Source organism: Mya arenaria, chromosome 2 (assembly GCF_026914265.1).
Source record: "Mya arenaria isolate MELC-2E11 chromosome 2, ASM2691426v1".
NCBI classification, from domain to species: domain Eukaryota; kingdom Metazoa; phylum Mollusca; class Bivalvia; order Myida; family Myidae; genus Mya; species Mya arenaria.
This window is the reverse complement of record NC_069123.1, coordinates 19,463,537-19,486,681: the sequence shown is the minus strand read 5'-3', so window position 1 is coordinate 19,486,681 and position 23,145 is coordinate 19,463,537. Positions and strand designations below refer to the sequence as shown.

General features: G+C 35.5%; 1 protein-coding gene, 1 long non-coding RNA gene and 1 pseudogene across 6 annotated transcripts in view; 1 reads left to right on the top strand and 2 right to left on the bottom strand.

Moving 5' to 3' along the window:
* LOC128243037 (uncharacterized) overlaps nt 1-12,576 on the bottom strand; it is a 38,924-nt gene extending 26,348 nt beyond the window's left edge. For both annotated transcript variants that reach the window (XR_008262758.1, XR_008262757.1), the window contains exon 1: nt 12,404-12,576. This is a non-coding gene — a long non-coding RNA (uncharacterized LOC128243037). The remainder of the gene's footprint in view (nt 1-12,403) is intronic.
* On the top strand, nt 6,633-10,341 carry LOC128243028 (uncharacterized; annotated as a pseudogene).
* A 5,858-nt stretch (nt 12,577-18,434) lies between the features above and the next one.
* Nucleotides 18,435-23,145, bottom strand: part of LOC128211604 (18S rRNA aminocarboxypropyltransferase-like) — a 40,817-nt gene continuing 36,106 nt past the window's right edge. The window contains exons 5-6 of one of the 4 annotated variants that reach the window (XM_052916612.1): nt 22,431-22,506; nt 18,436-18,893 (exon numbers count right to left, since the gene is read on the bottom strand). In XM_052916612.1, the coding sequence (XP_052772572.1) occupies nt 18,728-18,893; nt 22,431-22,506 (242 nt within the window). In that variant the 3' untranslated portion in view covers nt 18,436-18,727. Of the gene's footprint in view, nt 18,894-22,430; nt 22,507-23,145 lie in introns of all 4 variants that reach the window. The other 3 variants (XM_052916601.1, XM_052916591.1, XM_052916608.1) reach the window with 3 other exon arrangements.

The window sequence follows — 23,145 nt, the reverse complement described above, 5'->3', positions numbered from 1 at the left end:
ACAACACATATAAAACTTTTTCTTAAATATCTCTGGTATAAAATTTCATTTAAGCTAGGCACTTCAACCAGTTTTGTCTCATAAAACTTGAGGCACGTTTACTGGAAGTTCTTTATAGCACATCCACTGACAACCAATATTATAACACTTTGCAAATCCTAGTGGAGAACCCACGTGACTTATATGGTAAAGTGCACGGCAACAAATGTCAACAAGTCTCGATTCAGGTAAGGTTTTTAGAGATAACTGTCTTAATATTTGGAGAATTTTTGTGAAATAAAGACCATAAACCCCGCATTTAAGAGCTCTATCCATGGTAATAAAGAACTTTCTCTAATATTCTAAAGTTTTCCTGAAAATCTTGACCAACTGATTTCTCAGAGTTGAAATCTAAGGCAAAGTACACGGCTTTTGACAAATCTATCGCTTTACTTCGTGTTAGCCGTAAATAATTCATACACAAATCTTATTTTAAGCAAATTTTATGTATTTGATAGTTTTCAGCGTGTATTGTTTAACTTCTAGTTATTTCAAAGGTAAAAATGAACTAAAACCAAATTGATAAAGTACACGGACATTTTAGGATGATAAAGTACACGGTCATATTAGTTTATGCTTGAAAGTAGAGTGCGGTTTACAAACTAATAGGTATATAAGCATTTTCTATTCGTGAAGTCAGAATGTATAGTGTTTAGTTTTTATTTAAGTTGTATCAATAAATTTTGCATTATAACGCACACCTAAATAACTAAATATTTAGCAATCATATTTAATGAGGATAACGCACACCTAAATAACTAAATATTTAGCAATCATATTTAATGAGGAGTTGAAAGATAGTCTATGGGATAATTTTAGAGAAAGTCTGCCATTATAAGTTCGATTACTTTTAAATATGCAGATCAATACAGAATCATACATACATTTCTTCAAAAATCAGATAGTTTTACTTATAAATTATAATCTGGACTGATGGCGAATAAAACATCTCTGTAGTTAGCGGCCCGTTTGTGGTGATTATAAATTTCATGAATGTTCCTATTTTGATGTGATATAAAATAATAAAATAGGCACATCACAATTAGTTTATATATATTTCCACATTTAAAGCATATTGTTCATACCTTTCAGGTGACGCTGAATCTTTTATTTGGTTCAGTCTGAACAAATATTATCTTATCTAAATAAGTAAAACTGCGGTCGTTCGAACAATACAGACATGAACTCATTGTAAAGATGGAGGCTCGGAGTTAGATGGGAAACAGCAAGGAGGAATGAGAGCACACTATATTACCAACTTACAGGCTAGGACTAAGACTTGAACATCTAGATAAGAGCTGAGCATGGGACATTAGAATGTTCTAGACTAAAGGCTGAAATGTGATTTCAAAATAATTGTGTTTCAAAGCTTGCTGAATTATATAAGATACATGCAGTTAAGAGTTTATAAGACATCAATGAGAAATGACAACAATGCATCTCTAAACCTTGTGAAAATGTTTTATGTTCAATCCGTTTTCATACTAATTTTACACAGCAATTTTTTCAGCACTGTAAGACAAACGAACATTTTGAAAGAGCACCATTTGGTAACAGTACGTTTTGCTATTTATCTTAATAAAATGTTAAACTCATCAAAACTTTATTTTAACTCGGCAATTGCAACATACTGGAATGCACTTGTAACTAGACCATTGTGATCTTTCAATGTGTCCTGATTAGGTGTGTTTCGCCTTAACGCGCCTGCTGAATCCAGATTTGAACTTGAATGCTGAGCGAAACTGTAGACATTTGTGACGTGTCATTCCCCTGTGTCTAGTAGAAATCTGGTCACTGAGATTGGTCGTGTCACCCAATTTGAACCCACACACATCACAGCTTAGCTTCAATTGCCCGCTTTCGCGTCTTTCGTGTATCTTCAAGTCTTGCAAAAGCGGTTTTGCCACAATATTTGCTAACGTGCAACTTTGTCTCGTCGTGATTGCTGCACCTATAAAAAAAGACATGTACTGTCACAATTTAGCGAGAAATGCTGGCAATGTCAGTACTTGAATATAATTTATAAAAAACACACTATATTACTGCCACGTAATGAGTGTTTGATCGTGTAATCAGCATCATAAAACTAAACGACCCCGTCCACTGAAACACGGACCACATTATAATGTGAAAAACGCGAACCCTAAAAAACGTTAAAAACACAGTCAGACGACGGCAAATCTTAACCTCTACACGAGGGGAGTCATAATAAAAGTATAACTGTTAGTATATTCTTATTTCTCTGCGAAAAAATAAAGCTAAAAACTAGCCTGTGTCTGTGTAAACACTTTCCCGCAAAAACGATGGCAATTGACCAGAATGCCTTCTATCGTGGTCTACTAGATGTTGTTTTTTTATTGTTCTTTCTCAAAATTTACAAAATGAAGAGTTATTAAGCAGTTATGAGTTACTGTTTACCATGTATAATGAATACAAACACGTTTTACACATACGATACGAAAAAGAAGTGGAACACCCTTTACAAAAACTTCAAGCCCTTTGTTTGTCAATTGCGAGTATATTGTTAAAATACGGGAATGAATTTAAGTGTGATAACACTTGTTTCCATGATTCGTGAAAATGAGCCCATCATTTAGGCGACTCCGTCGGTCTAACTGTTAAAATGCGTTCATTCTTCCATTGCCACTCCATTACATAAATTTTGCTTAAAATAAGATTTGTGTATGAATTATTTACGGCTAGCATGAAGTAAAGCGATAGATTTGTCAAAAGCCGTGTACTTTGCCTTAGATTTCAACTCTGAGAAATCAGTTGGTCAAGATTTCCAGGAAAACTTTAGAATATTAGAGAAAGTTCTTTATTACCGTGGATAGAGATCTTAAATGCGGGGTTTATGGTCTTTATTTCACAAAAATTCTCCAAATATTAAGAAAGTTATCTTTAAAAACCTTACCTGAATCGAGACTTGTTGACATTTGTTGCCGTGCACTTTACCAAATAAGTCACGTGGGTTCTCCACCGTGGTTAAGAAAACACACTATATTTCAACCATATCATAGACAACAAAAATCTTCAATCACTTATGCTTTCTCAAACCAGGGGACAATTCAATATAATTTAACAGAGCAAGGAGTTTACCAATTGCACTGACGGCAAATAAAAACTTTCTAGTAATTTTAATTGTAAACAAAACATGTATACCAAAGAATTACTCTTTATTTAAAATAAAGGTTGGGGCAGGATGGTGAACAAGCATGCAAAGTTTCAAAGGCAGATGTCAATGGACTTTGAAAATATTTGAGGTGGTACGTAAACTTTAACGTAAATTCTAAGAAGAAAAAGGGGCATAATTTTCTCAAAATGATTGATAAAGTTACCTCTTCCTGTGTAAAGGTTGGGGGAATGATGGTGAACAAGCGTGCACATTTTCGAAGCCATATGTCAATGGACTTTGAAAATATTTGAGGTGGTACACAAACTTTAACATAAGTGGTTACGCCGACGCTGCTGCCGACGCTCGGGTGACTAGGATAGCTCTCCTTATTCTTTGAATAGTCAAGCTAAAAAATCATTGGTTAACACCTTATGCTGGGGGGCCTGAACTATAACTTTCTGCCAACAAAGTTATGTCCTGTTATACATGTAAAATAGGTGAGTATGTATTTTCCCCAATTCTGCGACAATATTTTCCTTTAGATTGTCCTATTTATGAAAAAACATTTGATAGAAATCAGGTAAAGAAAAAAACTTTGTCTGCAATAAAATAATTAATTATGCCTCCACTAGAATATGTGAATGCAAATGTTTATACGGCACATCATCACTTACATTCATTTCTACTTTGATAATAATTATATTTTGCATTTTTTTTTAATTATGCCCCCTTGTTTTAAACAGTATTCTATTTTACAATCAATTATTGGTTACAATCAATTGATTAGATATTGGGTGTAATTGGAAAGCTGTTGCTATTTATATACTGTTTATTGTTATATATAACAGTAAGTCACTCTAAGTTGAATTTTATGTATTTTATCGGATATGCATGGTAAAGACTGTTAGACTCTTAGATTGTTTTTTAAAAGAAATAAAAAAAAATATACATTATATCGTATCTTGCTTTCAACCGGCTAGTGGAAACATTCAATCGTATTTGGAGTTTTTTTATAAAGATGATTTAAACAAAATATGATATTGTTTTGGACTTCTGCTACATTAACAATAAATTTGACTGCAAAACAACCACGTATCTTAAAGATAAGTGTTTAACATCACATCAGTTTACATACAACTTCTGAGCATAAGCGACAGTAAATTTTGGACATATAGATCTATATTATTTTTGATTTTGATTGTTTTAATTCCTAATGACCACAATTGACTTAAACAAACATAAAAAAAACATAATCGGGTCAGGATTCTTTGTCGGTAGGGTTTGGTTGTCTTGAAAACCTATTCAAATCATATTGTAGTTTATTTTTCAGAGGGCTACAAGTTTGCTAACAGAAGTCGTACCAACACAAACTCGCACCAATACGAGTCGTGCAATATACGGACAGGTCGCCCCACATATGTATTATATAGGCGGTATGGGTAGATTCATATAAGTAGCTTGTCATATAGACTTTATATTAATTTACCATCATAAATTCTTAATCAATAAAATACCTTTAAAAGATATCCAATAAATATTGTAAAATTTGACAGAAATAATATGTACTACCGTATATAATCCATATGCTGGGCGACTTCTCTATATATATGGTGAGACTTCATAGTAGTACTAGTTTGTGTTGGTACGACAGCTCTTGTAATCACGTGTTTGATGAAGTTCATGCATGGTTGTTAGCTACAAGCATGATTGTATGCTAGTCTAAAAAATAGACGTGTTATACAGGATTCTTCCAATACCTAACGTCTAAACAGGTTTGTGCAAAACTAGGGGTTTTTGAAACGTATTGAAATTTTATTTCGAGAAGAATTTTATGTTTGAAATAGGTAATAAAGGTTTATATTCATATTTTACCATGTAAGTGCAAATATATTTTGCACAAAAAAAGCATTAAATTGCAATAAAACGAAACTTGACTAACACAGACTACAATTATGCCAAGCTTAACAACAATGCATTGTTAAATTAAACCACAAAGGTTACACTTGAATTATTTTTAGACAATACCAGACAATGCGAATGTCCGTCGGACAGTCGGACATGTCCGGTATATTTCCATTTTGACCGACGAAACTTTTGTTTTGGTCGGTCACAATGTCCGGTGAAAAATTACAGTCAGCACCGTTTAATTTTCGGAAAATTTACTTTCAGTTTCTAAATAAATGTTCAGAGTTATTTTTAACTATTATATCATGATTATTCAGCGTGTTAATCCGTGTATCTCTATTTGTAAACCCCGTTTCGACATGTTTCCGTAAAAGCCGATAAAACGCGTAAGGTTCCGATTTCAGCTCGTAATTTAATACTTTTATTTTACGGAAATGTTCGGAAATTACAAAATTCCGTATGTATTTATTTTAGGCGAAGTGGTTCCCGGCAATCGTTTTAATTTAGATATGATGATTAATATACCGAGCTGACTTTCTTTCCGCTGTTTAACTTTGCCAATAACAAGAAATCTACTTTTGTTTTTGCATAAATGTTGTGCCTGACTTGTAGTACAATTCGTTACATTTTATAACCGTACTGTATCTTTAATTTAAAGATGAATTAAAAGAGTAAGATCTAGCTGTTCCATGGGTAGACGAACCATATATGAGTTTTTTTGGGAGGCAAGGGAAGAAAAAAATTATGACATAAGATCCGAATATTGATTTTTTTACATGATATTTAGCTTTTTTTGTAATTTATTATAGAACTGTAAGACAAATCTATCCAAATAGATCTAAACCTGTTATAATGGGGATTTGCAAAACTTATTTAAAAAAAGATGCTTAAAATCAAGGTTTCGGCTGATGTAACCGAATACTGTTTGTAACATTGCGACAGGTAAAAATTTGTTGCGACAGGTAAACTTAAGGTGTTTACCTGTCGCAATGTCCTGTGAAGAAAAAAAAGTTTTCGCGTTGTCTGCAATACCTTTCTCTTATTACACTTAATGCACCAGTCAATTGTAACCTCGCCCCCCCCCCAGGTCCGGGGGTATACCGGGGATAGCCGGGGAAAAGGGCTGTGTTTTTACTTTCCAGGTGCCCCGCAGGGCCGGGTGACTGCGATGGTTTAGTCATAACGCCAAATTTAACGAGATTGGGCCTTATATAGTCTCTGGGGTGCGGGGGCATTGGGCCAGCGTTTAACAATCAATTCGTCCCCGCAGGGCGGGGATTTTACCCGGGGTTTGCTGGAATGAAGTCAAAGTCCCGGCTATTCCCTTGGACCTTCGCGCTGGGCTCTGTCATTCTTGGCTAGGAAAACAACAGGTGGGACATGGACGCTTAGAGTCGCCAAATAAAAACCTTCTCTGAAGACTGAAGCTAACATTCATCAACGTACAATTATTTGGACTAAGATGTATGCTAAGCATAATGCTTTAATGCACTTCTTTTGTAGATACATAAGCTTTAATAAATTAAACCAATCAATAATAACAACTGGCGAATAGCTGGTGTTTAAACATAACAGCTGACCAACTTAAATCTTGTTTTGTTCATTATTACAAGGATACAGTCAAGTTACCCTTAGCGGATCATAACCAATAGCGGATCACTCTCTTGTTGAATACACGCAATAAAATTTATTTAATTGTATTTTTTTCTGAAAATTGGCAGTTATGTACTTTAAAGTGATTGTGAAAATCACAACAAATATTTTTTTAATCGAACTTCAAAATCATCTGTATCATACGAACATTCGATGCAACTGTTTACATGACCCAGTTGTTCCGGCGTCAATTTGACTGCAACATGTGCTTTTTCTGAGAACTTTTCGTCCAACTACAATGTGTAAGTGAACAATTTATACATTTTATGAAAGGCCAATATATAACCTCTTAAAAATGCATAACATTCTTTTCTTTCATCAATGAATTGTTAGAATTTGGCGGTCATAATTACGTGTGGGTACCGTAATTAACCAATAACAGACCGCCATTTTGTTCATGCAGTGAGTCTGAGGGGTTCTCTCAAAATGGTGAATTTGTACCAGTTTGTCATTGCTGATTTTTTTAAGCATGAAACAAACATTGCTGGATACTTATGTTACTTTAATTATGATTAAAATATGAATTATAACACACATATCTAATTTAGTTTCAAATGTTTGATTTTTTATCCTACATAAATATGATGTACAGTACTGTACTCACTTAATATCATAAAACTGATATTTATCAGCTTTTAAAAGACACCTGTGTTTTAATTGGTATCAAGAATTGCCACTTCCATAAGTGTATACCATGCAGTTTGTGATTGTATTTAAAAATATCACTTGTGTTTTACAGATGAATGAAGATTGAATTTGGGCAGAGTTGACAACATAATTTATTGAGAAGAGTTGGTGGAGGTAAGTAACCAATTGAATCTGGAACAGAACATAATATTTACATTATCATATTGTAGCGGGGTACACTTAAAATAAATTATTTGAAACAAATATCAAAGTTACTCGCTCATGGTTTGTAAAATCTTTAGTTAAAGTTCAGGTGGCCGTGTGGACTAGCCAGCTGTCTTTTACTCTTTTCTTCGTTTTACCTGTGTGGGTTTGAACCCCACTAAAACCAAAATATTTTTTTATGCTAATACTGTATTTTTTCTGCAATTTTGATATCTTGTAGTAGAGTATAATAATCATAAGATAAGCGTTTTCAGATGCATTACCAGGAAAACTAATTTTTGGTCCATAAAAATTATAAACTCACTTAGATTAATTTAATGGTGCCTTCTTCATATTTAAAGAAATTATCTTTTTTCTGTTATAAAACAAGGTGATGTTTCAAACTGAAATTCTTATTGTACTGCAGAATATGGGTCCTAAACGACGGGGTGCGGCATCTTCGTGTAGGAGCCCAGCACAGAAGTCAGTCAAAGCCATAGCAAAGAAGTATCGGGGAAAGAAAATGACTCCAGAGAAGGCGGCTAATGTTCCTCGAGCATTATACAGTGTATGTAATGAAAAACTTTCACTAAGAAAAGCTGCTAGAGAATATGGGGTCTCGTATGTGTTTCTTTATAGGAGGTATTCAGGGGAAGTAGACATTGAAAAGATTAAGGGGCCGGAAACTGTCTTTTCATCAGCTGAGGAAAAAAGCATGGCCGAATGGCTATGTGAAATGGCCCAGCGCGGAATGGGTTTACGGGTTTGTGAGTTCCTTGACTTTTTTCAAGATATAGTCAAAAAAGAAAACAGGCAAACACCTTTTAAAGATGGTAGACCTAGTTACCAGTGGTTCACAGCATTCAAACACAGAAATGGCAACATCATTGACAGAAGGACGGAAACGCCACTGGAGCTGAAGCGGTCAAAATTGTCAAAATCTGTTATTGATGAGTGGTACAGTAAATACAGGAACTTTCTGATAAGCATTGACTGTCTGGACAAACCAAGCCGCATATGGAATGCAGATGAGTCCGGTTTTAACATGGGAAGTGCTTCAGCGAAGGTTATAGGCCCTACAAGGAGAGACCTTGCAGTACCACACATTACTGCAGGAAAGCAGCGCCTAACCGTGATGTACTGCGGCAGAGCAACTGGAGAGATGATGCCACCTTTTTTCGTATTCCCTGAACCTAAACCTAGATCATACAACCCACTGAATGGTTCTTTAGAGGGTAGTGCCATTGCATACACAAAGAAGGGCTGGATGGATTCTAAAACATTCGATAAATTCATTGATCACTTTGATAAGTATGCGTCCTGTAGTTTTACTGATTGATAGTGTAGGCAGTCATGTTGACCATACAGTGTTCATGCATGCAAAAGCTAAGGGAATTGAAATATACAGAATTGTACCAAATGCAACACATTTGATGCAACCCCTTGATAAAGGAGTCTTTGGTCCTCTGAAAGGAAAATGGAACTTAGTTTCTAGAAGATACAGCCGTGAAAACCCTGGAAAAACAATTAGAAAGGAGAACTTTGCAGAGAAACTAAATGTAGCATACCTAGAATTCTACAAACCTCTCACTGTAATAAATGCGTTTAAGTCATCCGGCATATACCCAGTTGACTCTATGAAGATCACAAGTGAAATGTTAAAGCCTGGTTTAACATTTTCAGGCAAGTCACTTGTTGAGGAAGAAAAAGCTGTTGTGGTAGTGCATCAGGAAGAATTGCATGAGACAGCAAGAGCAAAGGGAGCTCTGAGTGTATTTGAAGAAACTCTGGCCACTCCTGTTCGTGACAAGTACAATAACAGGATTGAGGAAGGATACGATATGGAAGGCATTTCACCATGTTTTGATGTCTACCGAAAACTCCATAAAAAGGCTCATCCAAGCAAAGCAACTAGTCAGGCAACAGGATTGGACTTACTTGCAGATACTGCTCTGCAAGACAGACATGCTGTACTTCCAGAGGACATGCCATCAAGTTCAAGTTTGATATCACCTGTGTTAAGAGACTTGTTAGTTTTTCCTAAGGCACCGGAATCATTAAAACCTGTTAGAAAGACATTGGTTAACACATTACCTGACAATCTAACCTCATCAGAAAGCATTCGTACCCTTTCACTCAGAGAACTTGAAAAAGTTAAAAGTTTTGCTGAAAGGGAAAGGAAAGCAAGACTTTCGTTCATTAAAAAGAACAAACCACAGAAAAAGGGAAAGTCAAAATCCAATATTCAGAAGGGAAAAATGCCAAAGAAAACTGATCCTGATAATGTACTGACACAGGGCACATCAAAGAAATTTTGTAAAGGGTGTCTAGCGACATGGGATGAAGACATTGAATCAGATAGTGACCGTCTCTGGGTTCAGTGTGACCTGTGCGATGGCTGGTTGCATGCTGAATGTATTTCTGGGTTAATTGACACGAATGAGCAATTCATATGTCCAGATTGCATGTAAAAAGTAAATAAAACATTTTTATTTTTATTTAATTTGATGGAAAAGCCTATGTACTTCGTGCTTGATTGCAAAGGCTCTTGTTAATTAATCATTTACATAATATTGTTTGAAGACACATCAAATTAACATTAAGGTTTATTTATGTATGTTTTTTACAAATTCTGTATTTAATTGAAATGATTTTCTTTCAGGTACCACCACCACCTAATATATTTGCCATCAAAGCCAGAAGAGGAAGAGGCCATGATATCTCCACAGACAAGGAAGCCCATGATGAACCACAGTCTTCACCAAGCTGTTACACATCTATCCCATTAGAGAACTCAGTGATAAAGGGGTACCATGTGTACAAGATAAAACCCCCAATTACTGACCCTGTGACAAAGCTTGTTGTAGATAGGGAATATACCAACATCAAGGATAAAGATGCATGCCTTGTGTGGATTCCTGGACTTTCTGAGTTTGATATCACTTTACATGACATGGTAACCGATGATAAAAGACAGCTTAAGTTGTCAGATATAGCTGCCCTTCCAATTGGCCACGTACCACGCATTCTTGCAAGTTGTTTTTACAATGTACTTGATTTGGGTGGACATCATGACCGGTGAACCGACGCCCAGTTTCCCACCGTGGCCTGCTCCATCTGAGAGTGGTGGTGGCGTTGTTATTCCATGTAAATATGTACTTACAGCAGAAGATGAAGTGAACACTATACAAATGTTAAGAGAAACAATCAAAAAGATGCCCGAGGGTTATGTGATGAAAATAGTTGTTAATTGACATTGATATACTTGTTATTGCCATGAAAATAAGGTGGACTAAAACTGATATATAAAGTAATCAGTTAATTCATATGTCTTGTTTTTAGAATTTAATTGGCATAGTTTTGTTTCAGCAAATCTAGTGATAATTCGTTGCTCATTATTTCTCACCTGCAATAGAACTGCTTGATGTTATTGATCAAAGAATCTCCAAATTACAATTTTGATTGTAATAAGTACTTTATATGGGTTGTGGTTTTGTTTAGTTGTTCAATGTTTTATACTCAAAGTAGCTTGAATTTTGATTCAAATTGTTGCATCTTGCCATCAATCTTGTTCACTCCAGTTTTCGTGATGTCTGTGTATTTTGTTCAGGTTTAAGAAATAGATTTACCTCATACTATTTCTAACAGCTTTTAACCTGTTACCTCATATCATTGCATAGGTTAGTACCATAATATCAACACCTAGCTCAGGCTAGCTGGTCAGAATTTCTAGTTAACTTGTTATGTGTTTATATATATTTGTTCATATTTTACTTTTTAAAATGTCTGTGATTTAATTCTTGATTATGATGTGATTTACTGTGATTTTATGATTCTGTTATCCTCAATCATTGTCAAATTATTTTTAAATGAAAATAAATGATCTCAATCAGAATGAGTTTATTCTATGCATAGAATTAGTAAATCCTATTCATAAACAGTTCACAGATTTACTAGCACATGTATGCATACACAGTTATTATTCATATCCATTTTGAAAATTTTATACAGTTATAAAAAGTCCAAAAGCTCTCAAAATTAACTGGACCCGAGTGTTTTCAGGTTGAAATTTGTTGAAATTATTTAACAAATCGGATATCTTTAAATACATAAAAGCGATCTACGGACTTGACGTGATACAGACCACCAAATAAGCATCCTATCATGATATCACCTATAAAATGCATAAAAGAGGGACTAAATATATTTAACAGAAAAGATAAACAAACTGATAGTCAGTTTTGACAGCTAAAATCTCGCTTGAGAGAACCCCCAATATCGGAATGTCACGCGATCCATTACTGGTAAATTTGATTCGCTAATGCCTCATTTACTCGTACATGCAAACAACGGTCAGTTAATCTGTTTCTGCACTGAAATTGAATTATTTTGTGTCAATCAAGAGGAAATATTTTTCTTTTCAACTGTAAACGTTGCAATCTCAGAATGTAAAACGTTTGTTCAATGCACAGCATTGTTTCCATACTGATCCGCTAAGGGTAACTTGACTGTACACTGAATGTCTTCGAAAACTCGTCGTGTTGACATATAATAATTCTTTAAATTAACATAAAAATGAAATAAATTTCTATTTCAAAGAAAAGTATATAGTTTCTTATATAAACAGCTAATGGGCACTTCATAATTGTAGAAACCATCACTGTATCTTCATTTTAATGAAATTTTCCGTTTCCCGGTCAGACATCGCGAAAACATATGACACTCTCAAAAATCAATCGAAGTAAACAACGTCTGGTCATGACCGTATCACACTGATAAGATAACACCTTTATACATATATTTTACGATAAAATATTGTTATAAAGTAAATTAACAATTGAAAAAAGATGTTTCACTCACTTGATGATGCGCGTAACACCGCCAATCGAGACCACTGGAGTGTGACCAAAAAACAGGCAAAAAATGGAAATTTACGGACGGTCACGCACTTCCCATACACTTGACCCTTCTGACCTCCAACTGAGGACAGTCCATTTTTATGATTTTATTTTTCGTTTCAAGTCATAAAACGAACTTTGAGACTATCTTAAAAAAATGCCAAATGAGACCGTCCTCAGTTGGCGGTAATGGTCTCAATCGTTGCTGTTATTTCTAAGGATTGTCCTCGGTTGGCGGTGTGTGCAAACCCACGCACCCACCCAAACCAAAAAAAACACCAAAAACCCAACCACCCACCCACTCACTCACTCACTCACTCACTCACTCACTCACTCACTCACTCAGTTTTATAAATTCATAAAAAATAATTAAAAATAAGACAACCTGCTGAAATATTTAAATATTTTCTATGATGTCTAATGAACAATTTAAAAGACAATTTATGATAGTTTACCATTCAATTTTGCAGAAAATATACATAATGTAATGTAACCATACATTTTTATAGCTAATAAAATGCTTAAAAATCAACCCTTTTCTTGTAAAAATTGATAAAGCTTTATTGGACTTATTCATAAAATGTAATCATTCAAATAAATTAATTTTACTAAGATACTAACAAAAACAATGAATTTACTTTCAAATTAAAATATGCAAAGAAACAAGAACACTATGTACATGTAAGCGGTAATGCCCCTCCAAAAATGTCAGAGTGAAAGTTCTCAACTAATTTGTCCTTTTAATATTATAACATGTAAACAGTCTCTGTAGGTAATCGATGTCTATTTGTTTTATTTTGTCAATGGTATTCTTACATTTAGAATTTTCACAATAAGTCTTCACTCTTCAACATTTGAAGTTTGGTCTGTTCCCATGCGTTTGTACTTGTAGTGTGTGCACAGATGATAATTACTCAATGCTGAGTCAATGCTGATTGTGTTTTTATGCCCCTTCAGGTTCTTTATCCATCTAGAATGTTTAGTGCTGTAAAGGAAAAAAAATGTACTTTAAAAGCCTTTCTAACTTATTAGTATAGATAATAATACTGCCATACATATACAAAATAAAATATAAACAGTTTAATATTTCTAGACATTATTTAAAAAAACAACAACAAGCTGATACATACATGTAGATAATATATAAAGAAAATTACTAAATTTATCAATAAAATTCATCATCATCATCATCACCATCACCATCACCACTACCACCACCACCACCACCACTTGATTATTGAATACTGTGAGTTTATAAAACAACAAACACCAACTCAAATATGTTTTATATGAAATACTCGCATCATCTCTATCAGATGTGACTGCCTTGTGGATGACATGGATGTCAAATCTGTCTCAATGATCCAACATAGTATTTAATGCAGGCTGGAATTCTTCATAACCCCAATTTGTTGACTTAGTAATATTCAGTCATTTTCCTACCTGAAAGAAATTAGACTTCTGATTATCAACCGGCAGAAACTACAACTGTGAAAGACAAATGCACATGTACCAATTATACATTCTGCACTCATATCCGTTTTAGCCAAGAGTAAGTTGGTAAGCACAAATGTGTAGTTGTTGTGCATATATGGTTGATAATGATTCACAACAGTATGGGGTTTTAACAAGACCTACACTAAGCAAATGAATGTCGCTAGTGTCAAAGCTGTCGTGGCTTCCAGCCCGAAACCATGTACGTCTTTGCTTACAGGTTTATTTTGAAAATGTGCAGTTTGTAAACAAATAATGGGTATGTTCATGTATTATGGTATGTTAAAAATAGGTTACATACCAAAACACATCATTTTTAAACAAAATTCTAAGTCTAATATTTTTCTAAGATAAAACAATCAAATAAAAGATTACATTCTCATATCATATACATAAATAATGTACATAAGTACATTTAAAAATATGAAACATGTACATAATGCACCAGTCAATTGTAACCATGGCCCCCCAGGTCCGGGGTTATGCCGGGGATAGCCGGGGAAACGGGCTGTGTTTTTACCTTTCAGGTGGCCCTGCAGTGCCGGGTGAATGCGGTGGTTTTGTCTTCGCGCAAAATATAGCGGGGAATATGCCTTACCTTGGCTCCCTGGGGTGCGGGGGCATATGGCAGGGATTTGACCATCAGCTCGTCCTAGCAGGACGAGGATTTTACCTGGGGTTGGCTGGACCGAAAGTCAAAGTCCTGGCTATTCCCCTGACCTGGGGGGGGGGGGGCGTGGTTACAATTGACTGAAAATCTTCTCTTACGCGTATAATTCACTTATAATCCATGTTTTACTGTAATGACTCAAATTGTTAGGTGTATCGTAATCAACTGTCAGTGTGCACTTTTAGTGTTTACTTATTTTAAACGTATATTCATGATAAAATCATCACCCGAGTTTCCAACTACTACGATGTAGAAATTCCATTATTGACCTATGAATAGCGGGGAAATACCTTCTGGTTCTAAAAATAGCAACATCCGGTATGTGTTACAACTCGGGGACAATAAAATTTTACTAATGTCACCTTCAACACATTAACAAATAAAGTTAGGTGAACATTTAATTCCAATATCGATTAGATTAAAGAAAAAAGATTACCTCATGGTTTATCAATGTAGTAAACATAACAAAACAACATAAAACATAATTATTCCCATTCACATAATTACCGGTCCACACATTTTACATTTCCGGCACATGATATTTCAGGTAACCAATCGGAAAACGTAAACGAATCGGGAACAGTTATTAAACTTATTTGTCGTTCTTCCGAAATAATGTTTTGAAGATAAATTGAAGACAATCTATTCAACCATAAAAAGCATTTTTAACACTCATGCAATCGCCACCCATTTCCAATTTTTAATCATTATAAAATAATAGTAAAACCCAACTGTCAACCAACTTAAAAACCGCTCCTACCACTAACTAAAATAAATTCCCATTCCATAATAGGTGCGCACTTCAGTGCGGCGCCAAAAAAGTGTAACTAGCTTAACCAGACCCTACTCACATCTGCAAACTTCCTGGCGTAGCTGCCAATGTCAAGACCAGGTGGGGACGTAATCAAGCTCTCATCAGCCGTGGTCTTGTCCAGACTTGTTCTCATCTGTTTGATGGTTATCAAAGAAGGGGCATAACCCAACTATTATCACAGGCATGAGCATATTGTCTCTGGCAACATTTGTACCAAGTTTCAATTAAATATCTTGAACCCTTCTTGATTCATGCCAGAGTTATAGCCATTGTTATACATGTACATTTTGTCTCTGACAACATGTGTTCTAAGTATCAATTGAATACCCAGAAAGATTTTTGGATTATAGCAAAGGTATGAAAAACTGATATTACTGTATCAAACTGTAAAATCAAATAATTTTTATGCTATAATGAGATCCATCGGCAATTTTAGTAGATTAAGAGCTGTCGCAGAGACAGCACGTTCGATTTTTCTGCTGCTTTTCAGTGTAAGGATTGAAAAGTTTTGCCGAAACATGGATCACTGTAAAATAAGATTAGATTTAAATGCAATACATGATGTACTTGCCGAGATATTAACATAAATGTTGTTACATGAAAAATTTAAAACATATTTTTTAAGTCCAATAAGGGCCATTATTTGCAAAATACAGTTATCTAACTTGGTCATTCAATTAGGTTGGGTGAGTGAGTACCATTGTATAATACATGGAGGTTGCTAATATATTAACCTATGTGTGCATACATGCACAATCTTAACCAGAATTTCTAAGTCACATAATAAAGGGGCAAAATTATATATTATGTAAGGAGTTATCTTTCCTGATGTATTAAGAAGGTTGAATGGTTGGGAGCCTGTGTATAAAGATTCAATGCAATACATGATGTATTCGAATTTGTATGTCGAATAAAAAAGTGCCATAATTCGAATTTAATGCAAACTAGTGTTTTCTTACTTGGTTATTTAAGTAGATTGGATAGTTGAGTACCATTGTATAAAGTCTCAGTGCAATACATCAAGTAGTTGCTGAGATATTAACCTATGTGTGCTTACACGCAAAACCTTAACCAGAATTTCCAAGTCAAATAATCAAGGCCCATAATTTGCATTACATTCAAATAAGTGTTATCTAACTTCATAAATTTACAAGGTTAGATAGTTGGAAATACATATCTAGAGTTTCAATGCAATAAATGATGTATTTACTGAGATAATTACTTAAAGGTGCTTACCGTACATGCAAAACCTTAACCAAGGTGTGACACTGACGCTTGGGCGAGTAGTATAGCTCTCCTTATTCTTCGAATAGACGAGCTAAAAAAACAGAAAAATTTAGTAATCAAGAACAATAAATGAGGCAGTTTTATTGGTGCCGACAGGGACCAATTTGCAATCTAAACCAATGAAATTATGCTGTGTGTTCTTACCATATTAAGTAACAAAACCCCTGTATGTTGTCATGGTAAATTTACTTAATTGAAGAGTTTTATCTTGTAACATGCAATTTCATTAGAGAAAGAGTTTTCACCTTTACCTTTATTAATATTTATGAAAACAAGATTTTGTCAGCCAATTTTCCCTTGTCGTTCATGATGCGATTAAAAACCTTGTTGTACTCAACCGTGGCCCGAGCTTTTTTTTTTTTTTTTTCAACAGATTCGTCATCTCCTCAAATGAGATGGGGAAAAATTTAAAATTCTTTCAGAAATTCAGCTTAGTCTCATATGGCAAAGACTGAATATAGAAAAGTACAAAGACTAATGGCTATTTTCGTGCAGACCAATTTTTATTACATGCTAAACAACTGTACCTTTTTTACAGTTTAAATTAGCCATCACATATTTTCTGTATCACAATATTAATATAACATTGTTCTGTTTCGAAAAATATAACACTCTGACTTGCGAGAGATCCTATGCCTTAAGGACTTGAATAGCTTCTTGGTCACATCTTCAGTAAAATTTATATGCCTAATTGAAAAGACTTGTGCTCCGACTTTTGCAGAGATCTTATTTTGCTATTTTTATTTGACATTATGGTCTTGTTTCGATGGGTTGGTCTTGTCATGTCAATGTCAAATTTGGACTACAAAATCATGATGGAAAAACAAGATATGCCAGAATTATGACTTAAAAGCGGAATATGATTTCATATTCAGTACCTTGATTTCCTGGTCGGGCTGGCCAAAGCACTCCCAGGCTAAGATGAGACGATCAGCCAGAGGCAGCTGATCCGGGTCCAACATGCCGGCAAGTCTAAGGAGTTGAGAATCAAGTGATTGTTCTGATTGATTAGACTCGGATGTCCAAAACTTGAAGCCTTCCTGACTCAGCTTCAACAGGTAGACAACAGCCAGTAATATGAAGATACTTTTCTTGAATGGTTAGGTGACATCTCTTTATAATAAAGTAAAGCAGGTCCAGGAATTGTCAAGTTTGCGTTCAAGGTCAATGTGACCTTGACTTTTGACCCCTAAAATAAATAGGGGACATCTACTAGTCAGGCCCAACTTCCAAGTTAAGTTTGATGGCCATGGATGCAGGCATTGTCAGTTTTCCCTCAAGACAACTTTTTAGCATTTAAAGTTACTGTGACCTTGACCTTTGACCTGATAACACCTTAAATCAATAGGGGTCATCTACTGGTCAGGACAAGCTTCATGTCAAGTTTGATGACTATAGGCCCAAGCATTTTTAAATTATCACATGGACAAGCTTTGACAACCTTTTCCTGTTCAAGGTCACTCTGACCTTGACCCGCCCGATGACCTCTTAAATTGATAGGGGTCTTCTTCTGGTCAGGCTTAACCTTCATTTGATGACCATCAGTCCTAATATTGTTGATTTATCACTCGGACAAGCTTGACGACGAACGGACCGACCGACATGTGCAAAACAATATACCCTGTGTTCTTTGAAGGGGAGCATAATAAAGCTCATAAGCTCTAGATGTTGGTCAGGACAGGCGGTGCCTCCCTTAGGGTGCATAAATACAAAGGTCCGAAGGCACAATATGATACTAATTTCTTATTGTCAAATTACTGTTTTATTAGTTTTGCATAACACTTTCATGCCACAAAGTTACTAAATTAATGAGAAACAATATTTTACAAAGACAAAGTTGAGATTTGTTGCAACTGAACACTTTGTGGAAAACATTCTATTTAAAACTGTACATTGTACTGTGTATTGCTTTGTTGTTAACCCTTTTCAACATATATCATAAATATAATATGCTTAAATACAAATTTCAGGTATAGTCATGATGTCCCCATTATAACTATTCGTATGAATATATAACCGACTCATTCCGTCTTCTTGTCAATAAATAATTCAACTGTTTGAGCACTGTCACCAATGTCCACCACTGTATGGTCTTCTATGAAGGGTTTTTCCTGAACAGATAGAGTGTTACCAAATCTGTCAACCAATATTTCATCTTCTTCCCCTTCACTTGAATCTTCTTCACTGCTGAAATATACATTTAATCATAAAAAACACAATAAAACATATACTTAATTAAACAACTAACACACAAGTAAGTGCTAAATTGAAATTAAGGATGAATTATGTCTACCAAAAAAATGGGGGAGAAATATTGTTTTTGCCCTGTCCATGAGTCCGTCCGTCCGTCTGTCCGTAAGTAACACTTTGTATCCTCTCAATAACTTGAGAACGCTAAGACCCAGGAACTTTATACTTGGTATGCAGGTTGGTCATGACCAGAGTATTATCCCTATTGATTTTGAGATCAGAAGGTAAACGTTAAAGGTTGAGGTGAATTTGATGTAAAAAACGATATGTTTGTTGTGACCTAAAGCTGAAAAAAGCTTTTTCGCTCATTAACTAGAGAACGCTTGCACCCAGGAACTTTTTTTTTTTAAAGGGGCTGCTAGTGACTTCGTATGATGAAACAGCAAAAAAAGAGAGAAAATTGTTTACAACTGACATAAACTTGGTAACGGTGTGTACAATGCATTGAAACTTACAAACTGAAGTAGTCGGCATAGTTCACAATTAATTTGTTTTTTTGTAGTTTTTTCGTATTTTACCATTAAAAAAGATTACTAAGTATGAATTCATTCCTTATGTGTGATTGGCTAGTGGATGTTATCATGTGATATTACCAAGTTAGGTATATGTATGTATGTATTTCTTTAGACCTTGCGATTAAGGATAACGCGTGAAAGTGCAAGCACTTATTTCCAACGGGGTCCTTTGTTTTTGCTGAAGGGACAGCACGCTGAAGAGACAGTGGTGGGATACAAGGAAGTCCGGGTGCGAGACCCTAGCTCTTTTTCGAAGAGACCCCTTGGTTCTTTTACGTGCTTGGTGTAAAGCACCGATACACGGGGTACAACTTTCCTGGGTTAAACCAGTACTGAGTACACCACTTTTCCAAGCACTACCCTTTAAATGCCAAGCGCCAGGCAAGGGAGCTACTTTTACCAACTTTTAACGTCTTTTGGTATGACGCGGCCAGGGATCGAACCCACGACCTCCCGCTCCGTAGGCGGACGCTTATCCACTAGGCCACGGAGACGGTAAGGTATATAAGCTTAAATATTTCAACTGTTTCAGGTAAGCCTTCACAGCATGTTGGATACGACACTGGACTGCAATTTTGGCAACATCGGTTCGAACCCGTTCTCCGACACAATTTTTTTTTTTTACATTTTGGTAATTTTTTACAATTATGATACAAAAGAGTAAAATATTTTATTAAATAATTGTCCTGAGATTTGTTACAGAAAAAAACATTTTTTGGTGCCAATCTGGTGTATAGTCCCTTTAAACTAGGTATGCAAGCTGGTCATGATTAGAAAATTCCCATTATTAATTTTGAAATTAGTAGGTTAAAGGGCGCGGTGACCTTGAGGTGAAAAACTGTCTCTACTCAATAACTTAAGAATGCTTGCACCAAGGAACTTAATACGTGGTAAGCCAGTTTGTCATAAGTAGTTGATGACCCCTTTTGCTTCAGGAATCAATAGGTCAAAGGGCAAGGTTGTGGTGACATTGTGATTAACAAATGTTTTCCCCTCAATTACTGAAAAAAGCTTGCACCCATGAACTTTATACTTGATATGCCAATTGTTCATGACTAGTTGATCACCTCGATTGATTTTGGGATCAGAAGGTCAAAGATCAAGGTCACAGTGACCTTGGGGGAAAAACAGTTCCCAAAAATAACTAAAGAACACTTGAACCCAGGAACTTGATACTTTGTTCATGACTAGTAGATAACCCGGATTGATTTTGGGATCAGTAGGTCAAAGGTCAAGGTCACAACAACCTTGAGGTGAAAAAAAGAGTTTCCATTAAATAACCAATGAATTTTGGACACAGGTTATTTGATGGCCCCTATTTTTTTATCAGTTGAAAAAAGGTAAAAGTCACGTTATAGTTTGCAGGGACCGTAAGGTGAAATAACGCTTCGATCCAGGACCTTCAAACTTGTTTGGCTAGTTGATCATGATTAGTAAATACCCCCTATTGATTTAAGATCAGAAGGTCAAGGTCATAGTGACCTTTAAGTAAAAACAATTCAATGGTCACCAGTCTGTATGCCACACTTCTTTCTGCTCAATAACTCAAGAAGGCTTGGACCCAAGATCTTTATACTTGAACCTAGGAACTCATACTTTGAATTTAGGTTGGTCATGATCAGTATATAACCCCTGTGTTTGTTCGTCTGCAGTCCTAAAGTACAAATTTTATATCCATCATTGATTATTTCTCACCTATTACCACACAATGGGGGAGACAAGCCCTTTTTCAAACAAAAGGACCATAATTGCCATAAATCACTCACCTGTAAAATTGACGAAACTGTTGTGTTAACAAGGTTTTTCCATATTTGGGCTGTGACCTAATTTTTCACCCAAGATGACCCATATTCGAACTTGACTTAAAAATTATCAAAACAACCTTTCTGATAAATTTCCTGGATATTTGGGCTGAGATTGTTACCTCTTTAGTGTTAAATTTATATACTGCCTAAAGTTAAGCAAACACTGTATACACGACTACCCATTGATTGTCAACATTATTGATGTTATGAAAACAATGGACTAATAATTGCCAATTATGCTAATTGGTAGATCATGGCGGACACATGGTGATAATCTCCTGACATTGACCTTGACGCAAGGGGCCTTAAATGCAATCCCATGTATGGTCTACAACCCTAACTAAAGTTATTCAGTTTTTTCTACTTTAAGCAGCAGTAACCTTGACCTTAACCCTAGGGGCTGGAAACCCAAGGCATGAATAGTCTCCATGTCTCTTCCTAGAAACACAAGCTTTGTCACAAAATGTCAACTACTTAAAATTAAATAAGTTTCTTCCATATTTCTGTATAAAGTAACTGTGACATAAATAAGAGACAATAAAACCTTCAGAAACAGAATTTATAACTATTTTCAGCGGAATATTTTTAAAATGTTAATACTTATACTTATATAGTATTTTAAAGTGGTTATTACTATTCCATGTTAAAATTGAAACATCTGAAACTTACATAACCCCAATTTCTCTAAACATTCTAAGCTCCTTATATCAGGATAAAACTCAGCACCCTTTTTTTATTTGGTATAAATTGTGTAATACTCACTTTTTAAAAAGTTTTGAGGCTTAAAATTAAGGTAAATTTTATTTCAGATAAATAAGATTAACTTGTCTTTGTTTTAAAAAATCACCAGTTAATTGTAACCATGCAATTGCCCCTCCAGGTCCGGGGTATAGCGGAGACTTTGACTTATGGTCCAGCCAAGCCTGGCTAAAATCCCCGATGCTCAAACTGATGGTAAAATCCGAAAACAAAACCACTGCATTCACCCGGCACTGTGTGAAAGGTAAAAACCCGGCCCATCCATCCCCTTGGCTATACACAGTATACCCCCGGACCGGGGGGGGGGGGGGGGGGGGGGGGGGGGGGGGGGGCGTGGTTACAATTGACTGGTGCATTACACATCAGAATATTGAAGAAACTGGGGCCTAGTGTACCTATAATATGGCAGGTCCGTGCTGGTAGCTCTGTTGGGGTTAAAATGTTTTCTTCTCAAATCCATATCTGTCAGGTCTGTAGAATGGAGAATAAAACAAGTGCTGTCACAGTATGTGACGAATGCCCCCGAATGTAACACTGACCTATGAACAAGGTCAGTACATGAAAAGTTAAAGATCAAATAAATACATATGGCAAGTTATATTAAATTGCCTCTAAACATAAAAAAATACCACCCATACTTGACAACCTACATTCTTATGTCCTTATATTCAGCATTCCATTGTAAATAAAGACTAAGTGTATCTTTCACCTTAGAGGTAGGGACATGGGTCTTGCACGTGACAAGTCATCTTGGTATGTCGAACACATGTGGCAAGTTATTTTAAAATCTGTCCATACAAGAAAAAGTTACAGCCCTGACATAACAACCCATACTCTGTATCCTTATATGCAGCACTCCATTGTGAATAAACACCTAAGTGTGACCTTGACCTTAGAGGTAGGGACACGGTTCTTGCACGCGTCAAGTCGTCTTGGTATGTAGAACACATGTGGCAAGTAATTTTAAATTCTGTCCATACAAGGGAAAGTTACAGCCTGGACACGACAACCTATACTCTATGTCCTTATATGCAGCATTCCATTGTGAATAAACACTAAGTGTGACCTTGACCTAAGAGGTAGGGACACAGGTCTTGCACCTGACACGTC